Source organism: Phytophthora infestans, genomic scaffold (assembly GCF_000142945.1).
Source record: "Phytophthora infestans T30-4 supercont1.5 genomic scaffold, whole genome shotgun sequence".
Lineage (NCBI taxonomy): Eukaryota > Oomycota > Peronosporomycetes > Peronosporales > Peronosporaceae > Phytophthora > Phytophthora infestans.
This window is the reverse complement of record NW_003303754.1, coordinates 2,467,006-2,476,244: the sequence shown is the minus strand read 5'-3', so window position 1 is coordinate 2,476,244 and position 9,239 is coordinate 2,467,006. Positions and strand designations below refer to the sequence as shown.

The window sequence follows — 9,239 nt, the reverse complement described above, 5'->3', positions numbered from 1 at the left end:
TAGCCACAGCCAGCCACCAGTAGTCACAGGCAGCCATTGGTTGCGACAGGCATCAACTGGGGTGCACCACATATCCGTAAATAGCGTTTCCTAGTGAGCCATAAATAGTGTAATCGGGAACTCGCAACTCATCCTTTTCGAGCCATGGACTCGCCAATCCACCCTTTTTTCCCATTTGTACTCGCAAACCATCCTTTTTGAGCATGTACTCGAAGATCATCCTTTTTGTACTCCGATATAATCCGCACCCCGGTCGGTTAAGACGTTTGGTGACCTCGGTGAATGGAGTATGGGTACAACTGGCCGCTGGCTGTGCATAATCTCCCAGATGAGCTCCTGTCTTTTGATGCCGTGCGTCTTCCTTGTGCTCGGCGGCCAGTTGCTTGACGGTCTCTTTCCAAACGCTTTCAGTCAGAGCACATGGACGATCCTCATGGCCTTGACAGTGCTACCGGTGTGTCTAGTGCCGACTCTAAAGGAAGGTTCGGGGGCTGCTTTTGCAGGCTGTGTGGGGACGATTATTGCCGACATTACCGGTGTTGGGATTGTGATGCACGGCATGCGTGGCCACCCCAGCGTTCCGTACCCGGAACTCAAGTTTTCTCAAGTGGCGGGTGTGTTCGGTAATCTCTCCCTCGCTTACGGTGCTGGTATCGTTATCCCCGACCTGCAGCGTCAACACAGCGACCCTCGTCGTATGCCTCGTGTTGTCGGTATCACTGTCGCGTTCGCCTCTGCACTCTTTCTTGTCCTCGCCAGTACTGCGTACTCGGTTGTCGGCTGTCAGATCTCGGGCAACTTGTTGTTTACGATCTACCCCGATAGCGATACGGGTCTAACCTCTTTGGGATTCGCGTCGGACTGGGGCATGGTGGTGCTTGCCTACATTTTCATGCAGTTTTATATATCGATCGCTTTCTCTGTCGTCCTGAACCCGGCATTCTACCTCGCCGAATTTGTAGTTCTCGGTATGCACAAGAAGTCGATCGTCGATACTGAGAACGGCTTCGCTTTCGAGGAGAACGTTACCCCCGCTGCTATTGATGCAAAAAGCGCGGACCTCAGTGTCTCGAACAGCTCGGGACAGCCATCGAATCGGCGTTCTAAGACGTCGTATGTGTCGGTGGCGGACTCGGAGCGTGTGCATGACAACGAAGAAGAGGAGGCTGCAGAATATATCGGCACAGGCGTCACCATTAAGTACGTCTCTCTGCGTATCGTCATCATCACTATCCTAGTGGTCCTTGCTATTGTCGTCAAGGATCACTTCACCGAGTTCGCTGACTTCGTGGGGGCCTCCTGTATCACCATGAGCTGCATCTTGTTGCCAACCACCTTCTACCTCATCAAGGCTTGGGGGCGCATTGCTATCTACGAGAAGGCAGCGGCTGGTGTTGTTCTCGTTGCGTGTTCTTTCTTGGGTTGCTACGTTACGTACACTGCTGGCAAGGCGCTGTTCGCTCCCACGGAGAACGACGCCCAATTTCCGTACTGCCACGCCGATTTCGAGAAAACCATTTACTACAACTACACGGCTGCGCACCAAGAGTAAACCATTCGATTTAGACATGTAGAAGCAAAAAAATACTTGTTATTATAGGGATATTTGTCTGAGAGAAAACAAGCTCCCCAGTCCTCGGTACAGTATCTACCCAGGGGCGGCTCAATTCATAAATAACCTTCTCATCAACTCCATTCATTACTAAAACCAAGTGTACTATATTGGCAACGTTGGTATTAGTTGTAAGCTGCGATCACTTCGCCAAAACCATGCTCTTTTACGAGAGAAGAAATAAGCCAGACTACCTGTAGCGTACCACTAAACCAACGTAATGGCTTTTTAGTCACTTTGAAGTAGCCAGGAAAGCCTTAGAAAGAGAGTCAAGTTGCGTTTTCGAGCCAACTTCTATTTGAAGCGCTCGGGGCGTTAACTCTTCATCTATAGCGCCGAATTACGTTGAACTGCGTCAGTTTTTTTGGACACCTAACTTTGTGCAAGAGTAGACTAATTTCGCTTAAGTCGTTATTGTTTCTTATAGTACAGTACAAAATCCGCCAGGGCGTAAATTTTGTCGACTTGCTAATTTTGGCCCGATTTTTACAAAAAGACTCGATTTTGATCAGGTCAAAATCTAAAAAAAAGTTCAGTTCTTCTAATTAGTGCCGACACTGTAAAGATCACGTTTTATCGCATGTTACCGTAACCACAAAAAGGCACCGGCTCCGTCAAATATATCCATAATAACTGGGGGGGAGGCGCGGGGGATGATCAACTCGACATAAAATGCGGACGGGTGCTTTATTGATCCTATCGGTATTATGCGCTCGGGTTTGCCATTTAGGATACGCACCGATTTGGACATTGAAATAGTTATTAACGAACCGCAAGTCGGTGGACTTACTAGCAGTACGGAATTTGCTACAAAACCACTGCGGTTACTACCGTAGTTGACATCAGAGTTCTTAGCGCACCCGAGATACTAGTAGTAGATTTTCAGGCTTTGGATTAGACATGGGCGAGCTGGCCCAGTCGGTCGTTGGACGCGTAAACATTTTCTTGGCTTTGCAGGGTATTGCATGCAATTTGTCAGCCAAATGCGGACTTCGGTATTTACTTTATCGTAGCTGGACATTGGAACAAAAAGATTGCTTTCGGATTGACAGGGCTAACCGGACTTTGTCATTACTTGCGAGCTTTGGTGAACACTCTTTGACGCTTCGTAGTAAATTCCGTAATCTTTACAGAGTTCCTGTAGTAAACTGTGAAATCATCGCTCTTGACGACCACGATCGCGTGGTTTACTTTAGTATTCATATATGATTTTGCGACGGGGTGATTTTATTGACATTTTTCAAGTCCGCTACCGTGAATGTGATTCCAATAAAATTAAAAGATAATTCCCACTTATAATTCCAACTTAAGGGGCTGGGTGGCATTTACAGCCAATCTCAGCTCGTGTTCTCCTCTCCATTAAGTACGATATTGTTTCTAACGTGTCGAATCAAAAGCAGGAGCAATCGCCGCGTAATTTCCCTGTCTTAGCGCGTCCATATCTCCCATGACAGAGCCTTCGAGCGCCTCCGCAAGCGCTTCATCTGTAGCTAGAGATGTCGAAAATCTTCCCAGCTATTTATCTGCGTCTATTTCTTCCCCTGGATCGGGAAAACGCTCCGCTGCTGACGCCTTTGAAGGCGACAGCGTGGAAGACCTAAAGGACAGCGAGACGACACTAGACGACGTTCTGGAGTCTCCAGTGGCTAAAAAGAGCAAAATTCTCGACGCAGAGCTGCCCGATGTCGACGACAACGAGGAATTTCCGCAACAAGAGGAAGATATGGACGCAGATCTCGCTCTAGGCTTAGAAAATGGCGACAACAACCCAGATTTGGACGACGAGAACCTGAACATGGCCACAAACAGCTCCGATATGGAGAGCAACGATCTTAATATTGAAAACAACCAAGATAGCGAGGATCTAGCGCCTCCAGAAGAAGAAGACGACGACGAAGAAGAAGATGCCGACGAGAGTGAACCTCCGACGTCTCAGAACAACGAAATTGACATTGTGGACGTCGGCGAGGACGATGCAGAGGAGGAATCTACCCCTGCTACGTATCAGACATACAGTGGCCAATACGAAGACGACGAGGACGAAGATGGGGATGAACACGAGACCGCGAGAGCCATCGCTCGCGCTCAGAACCAAAGAGAAGCCCGACAACTTTTACTGCAGTTGGACGACTCTGCACGCAGTAAATTATGTCTGACTGCGCTTGAAAAATACGGGGAGGAGTTATTTTACGGCCACGAAGACGCTCGAGACGCCATTTTAGTGGACGCGTGTGCCCAGGACTCGGTCCTGTCTCTTATGCGAGACGCTATCCGAGTGAGAGATTTGTATCTAAGAGGAACGTCCGCTGCCGCGCCGGTGGAGCTGGATGACGACGAAGAGGACGAAGACGAGAACGAAGGATACGAAGAAGAAGACGACGATGAAGAAGAAAAACCGGATAGTACCGACGACATTGTCGTCATCTCGGAAGAAGAGAACGAAGAAGAAGAAGAAGAAACAGAAGACGTAGACAAGGACTCGACGTGAGCTGTGTACCGCACACTTTTTTGATTTTTTTTTACTCATTATCAAAAGTCTCGTATTCTTTTATGTTATTGTTTTTATAACTTTTCACAGGTTTTCACTACAAATGAGCTTCAATCACTGCTGCGACTGCAGCAGCTTCCGCATTCTTCTCCTCCGTGGTCTTGTGCTTCGAGACTCGAGCCGTGATGATCGTGATGTCGTCTGGGATCCCTCCACCCCACAACAAGTCGTTCTCCTTGGCCAGACGCGCAAAAGGCGAGTCTTTGGATCGATCAAGAGACAACTCGTACGCTTTCCGGACCAATTTCCGACACATCGTCTCGAGATCGGGCTCGGCTCGTACAATTTCCAGTAAAACATCCTCGTCCACATTGTCGAAAAGACCGTCCGTGGCCAGAATAATGAGGTCTCCTTCCAGCACCGGCACTCGCAGTCGCATGCCGTTCTCTGGGGTCTCAAAGAGGGGCTTTTCTTTCATCGGAGAGTGCGTGCCCTTAGCCAAGTCGTCCACGACGTCACTCACAAGTTCAGCGCCAGCGAAACCTAGCTGGAAAGGGCAGTTGAAGTAGTGTAGTTGTTGAGGAGAACGGTACGTGACGTGTGCTCCTTTCCGACGTCCAGCCGGAGTCAAGTCGTGGTCGCGGTTGATGATCTTACGCATGAGCGAGCCGTCCAAGGTGCCTCGCAAGCGCGCAGTCTCCAGATCCGATGTTTTATCGCGGATAATGAGGAAGCCAGAGTCCCCCAAGTTGACGCCGTGGAGTTCTCCTAGTTCCGGATCTAGAGCCAGCACACACGCAGTGGAGCTCCCCACGATCTCTCTTTGAAGGACAGTAGACCACGCAGCATGCAGAACTTCGGACGGCTCAATGTCGTCGTCTTTAGCGTACGAGATCTGCACAGCTTGGTGGGCGGCGACCATGAGCTCCTCGGCGTATTGACGAGCACTCACACCTTTCTCGAACCACGAGCCGACACCGTCAGCGACGCCCATTGCTAGGACGTCCACGGGCCCCTGAGTGCCGTGTGTTACGGTCGGAATGGACGGATCGATGTCAATAGGACGGTCTTCCAGGACTGGAGCCGAGGCGCCGCCTTCTTCCACGCCGTGTGGGACGACACCCAGGAAGAACGCGTCTTCTCCGCCTGTATCTTTCTTCTGAGGGTGGGGGATGGACATGCCGAAGGAATGAAGGTAGTACGTCCAGTAGTTGGGGTGGGTGGTAGCACTGCGAGTAATTTATCTTGTTAGATAAATTACCGTGATACAAGGTAAGTTATAGCTGTACGTACTGTTTCACGACAGTTTGGTCCAGTAACGTGTTGGCAGGCAGGCCCTTGCGCGGTAGGATCAAGTTGATGTAGTCCGACTTGGCACTAATAAAACGTCCGTTAGATTCAGCGTAAAATAACGTCGTTAAATAACGCCGATTGTTTACCTTGTAGGATCCGGGTTTAGCTGCGCGTCATGGCGATGGATCAACGATGCAATGTCTGTTAAGGAGACAGTACCCAGTAGCTTACTCCCTTGCAACACTGGTAGCTCCCCCACTCCTGACAACGCCATCACTGCTCGACACTAATAAAAAAATAACGCCAGTTAGCCAGCCTACCAATCAAAATCCTGCTCTACCTTTAAGATCCTGTTCTACCTGCTACTTACGTCTTCTAGGGAGTCTTCGGGCGATACATGCAGCACTTTTCTCGCTGGAATCGCCACCTCCGACACCTGGGACAGCACGATCCGTTAGTATCCTCTGCGCAGACACGCTTTCTTCAAGTCGAACCATATACTACGTCGCTCTACCTTCATGTTCCAGTCTGATCGCTTGCCGGTAGAGCGCATCCGCATCACTCGCTGCAGCGCCAGTCTGTTGGTGATAAGCCCCACCACTTGGTGTTGAGTATTGACTACAACGAGTGTGGCCGAGTTCTCGTTCTGTGCCAGATACTTTACGGCTTCGTCTAGCGTCTGATCCTCGTGGATATAGTTGGTCTGTTTACTGCGGAACTGCTTGGACACTTCCAAGAGGTCCGCCACTTTCATGCGAGACGGCGACGGCAACGGCTTCGCACTCGCGTAGTGACGTCGACTGTCTAAAGGACAGGGTGATGTGGTGGAAGATGCCCATGAAGTGGACACGGCGGCGGTGAGGCCTGACGGACGCACCGGTACGCAACGGCGGCTGGCCCCTACAAGCCGCTGCATTTCGGAGTGGGGGTAATGGATAAAATCGTATTTAATGGGAGTTATCGAAGCTTGTCATGTGTTATTGTGTGTTCTATCACATATTTCGGGCGAGGACATATTTCGGGCAAGGGGTCCTCACATACAAAGTCTAGTCAATAAGGAGAAAGGAGGTTCAATTTCAATCCTCTCTTTTATTAAAGACTACTCACCTTGTATAGCACGCGTACCGTTGGCTAAAAAGGCGCGAAAATCTTCTTTCGAACGATCTCACTAGCCAACACACCGACCAAGAGAAAACTTCCTCAAAACCCTCATCATGAACAAGCCTGTGAAGAAGCAGAAGAAGAAGGTCAAGCGACAAACAGTCTCAATCCACACCTGGACAGCAGCGCTTGCAGCGGTAAACGACGGAATGTCACTGAGCTTAGCGGCAAAGACATACGGTGTATCGCGCGAATCACTTCGCCAGCGCCATCTAGGCCTAGTGCCAATTGTGGCGCGTCCTGGACCTCAACTTGTTTACATTTCGGAGGGTGGTGACAGAGGGCTGGTAGAAATTATCGTTTTTCGAGCGCTTCATGGTATGTGCATTAGTTTTGACGAGCTGCGGTGCATGCTGCGCCGGGCAGCAGAGGAGACTGGCACCCGTCCATTGACTGATGAATTCCCCAATGACAAGTACATAACGCGATGGATCCAAAATCACCGGGAGATATCCGTCCGTCGCTTTCAGCTGTTGGACGTGAAACGAGCTGAAAGCTCCTCTCCTAACGTTGTGATGAGGTACTTCAACAATTTGAAAGCCGTGTTAACAAAGTTTGATCTCCTGGACAGGCCGGAGTGCATCTTGAACTGTGATGAAACTGGAATCTGCCCTCAGGGACTTGGCAATGAACGCGTAATCTGCCCAAAAGGGTTTCGGGCCAACGTCCAGGCCTCTAGTGACCGCGAAAATACCAGTATCATGGCCTGCATTAGTGCATCCGGAGCTCGAATGTCACCCATGTATATTTTTAAAGGCACGTACCGCAAGCTAAACTGGATGGAAGGATCGGAGCCAGGAGCGGTGTGTGCGATGAGCCATAGCTCGAATATTAATGATAAGCTGTTTTTGAATTGGTTCAAGTGGTTCGTCGAGCAATTGCCCCCTGCTCGGCCGCAACTGTTGATATTAGATGGTCATTTTTCGCACATTCAATTTGAAGTTGTGAAGTATGGCCAAGAACATGACGTGCATCTTTTCGTGCTGCCTGCACATACCTCGAACTTCCTCCAACCTCTAGACGTGTCTGTGTTTGGCTCGTTCAAGCGTCGATACCAGTCAGCTTTAAAGCGATTCCCATCGACACACAACTACATGCTGCCAACCAAAGACAACATTGCTGAAATTTCCCGCGATCCGTTGATGTTGGCGTGCCGACCTGAAAATGCAAAACGAGGGTTTGAGAAGGCAGGTATATATCCATTGTCGATGGATAAAATGATGAAAGGGATTGTCGGTAACGCACCTGTGGTGACCCGTGATTCGATGCCACATCTATCAATAATTCTAGGCCAGATTGCCCCTCCTTCAGGACGGTTAACCGTCACTGAGCGCCAAAAGCGAGTCCTCCGCGAAATGAATTTGGATGTGGAAGGACTTAACTTGGTCAATCTTCTGCGTACTTCAGCCACAGCTCTAATACCGCAGAAGCGAAAAGATGGGAAGTGGGTAGTCGAAAACTATTCTGGCGGCGACTTGTTGAGCTATGAGGAGATGAAAGCTGCTGTTCGAGCTAAAGAGGACGCCAAAGCGCTGAAAGAGGCCAACAAAAAGTCTGGTCCACTCGAAAAGAGAGAGCAAGCGGCAATGAACCTGCACGACAAAAAACAATATCAGACCGCAAGAACACAGCTGGTACTGCAACGGGAGGAAAAACGCAACGCGAAGGCGCAACAAGCTGCTCACCGAACTAACAAGAAGGATCCAGGTGCGTCGAAACTGCGCAAGAAGCCGCCTCCCGCAAGCCAGCCTTCTGCTAAACGTGCGAAAACGCCTCCAAGTGGCGAAGCTTCTTTCCCAATGTCAATGGTTGTGTGATCGTACTTAGTCAGGAGGTCACGGTGCTCCATAGCTAAGTCGTGCTGCCTGAAATGTGTCAGAAGCCCTATCGAATGCATACAAACTTCAATATACTTGAATTCCTGCCCGAAATACGTCTGTGACGGATACTCCAAATTGGATTGGGGGATTGGTAAATCCCAATCCTATCGTATTGCATAGATTATTCATATTCAAGAGGTTTCCGTCTGCAGCAAACGGCAACATCTAAGCCAGTACCGTATTTCGCATGTAGACCGATACCGCTACTAGAGCGATACACCCCAGCAGCGAATCATTTATTAGAACTGAGATCCCAGGAAATCGCATGTCAAGTGATACACGAAACTAAAATAAAATAATGACTATCAAATTTCTGAAATTTCACCACAAGCGAATGGTTCGTGTCAAGCCAAAAGGGAAACCCCGACGAGGAGGACGTGGCCGCCACGTGTAGCAATACAAGCTCAATGCTGAATCAGTCGACAAGAAGCTCGCGGTTCTAGTGATGTTAAAGACGACGGAAGCTATGCGAGCCACCATTTCTCACTTCTATCCTAATCTAGCCGCCGCATCGTACAAAAGCAATCTACGTAGTGCAAATGAAAGTGCCGAAGAGCGCGACCGCTGTCTCGCAGCCAGCGGATGTCGATGAGCTGCTGGCACAACATTAAAGCTGCGTCGACCCAACAGGATCCTGGTATGTGACTGGATTCTGCATGCGTGAAGATCACTCTGCTACTTCAATTTCTAATGGGTTCAAGCGAGGTAAGCTGGAGCCGAGTGCGAGCTGCATTGCGTCGAGTCAGTTGGTGACCCAACTCGAAAAACTCTCGCTACTAGAAGGGAAACCGGTAGAAGAAAGTGA

At 49.6% G+C, this 9,239-nt stretch overlaps 3 protein-coding genes across 3 annotated transcripts; 2 read left to right on the top strand and 1 right to left on the bottom strand.

The window, feature by feature from the left end:
- Positions 1–289: 289 nt before the first annotated feature.
- On the top strand, positions 290–1,552 carry PITG_04244 (amino acid/auxin permease-like protein; the record flags this gene model as incomplete). Its single annotated transcript, XM_002905861.1, has 1 exon — positions 290–1,552. The coding sequence occupies one exon, from the start codon at positions 290–292 to the stop codon at positions 1,550–1,552; it is 1,263 nt and encodes a 420-aa protein (XP_002905907.1).
- Positions 1,553–3,011: 1,459 nt separating this feature from the next.
- On the top strand, positions 3,012–3,943 carry PITG_04243 (uncharacterized protein; the record flags this gene model as incomplete). Its single annotated transcript, XM_002905860.1, has 2 exons — positions 3,012–3,753; positions 3,936–3,943. 2 exons carry the CDS (start codon positions 3,060–3,062, stop codon positions 3,941–3,943), a joined length of 702 nt encoding a protein of 233 aa, XP_002905906.1.
- Positions 3,944–4,197: 254 nt separating this feature from the next.
- On the bottom strand, positions 4,198–6,323 carry PITG_04242 (phosphatase PTC7 family protein; the record flags this gene model as incomplete). The annotated part of the gene is made up of 5 exons (XM_002905859.1): positions 4,198–5,329; positions 5,394–5,477; positions 5,540–5,679; positions 5,764–5,829; positions 5,908–6,323. The coding sequence occupies 5 exons, from the start codon at positions 6,307–6,309 to the stop codon at positions 4,198–4,200; spliced, it is 1,824 nt and encodes a 607-aa protein (XP_002905905.1).
- Positions 6,324–9,239: the final 2,916 nt, after the last annotated feature.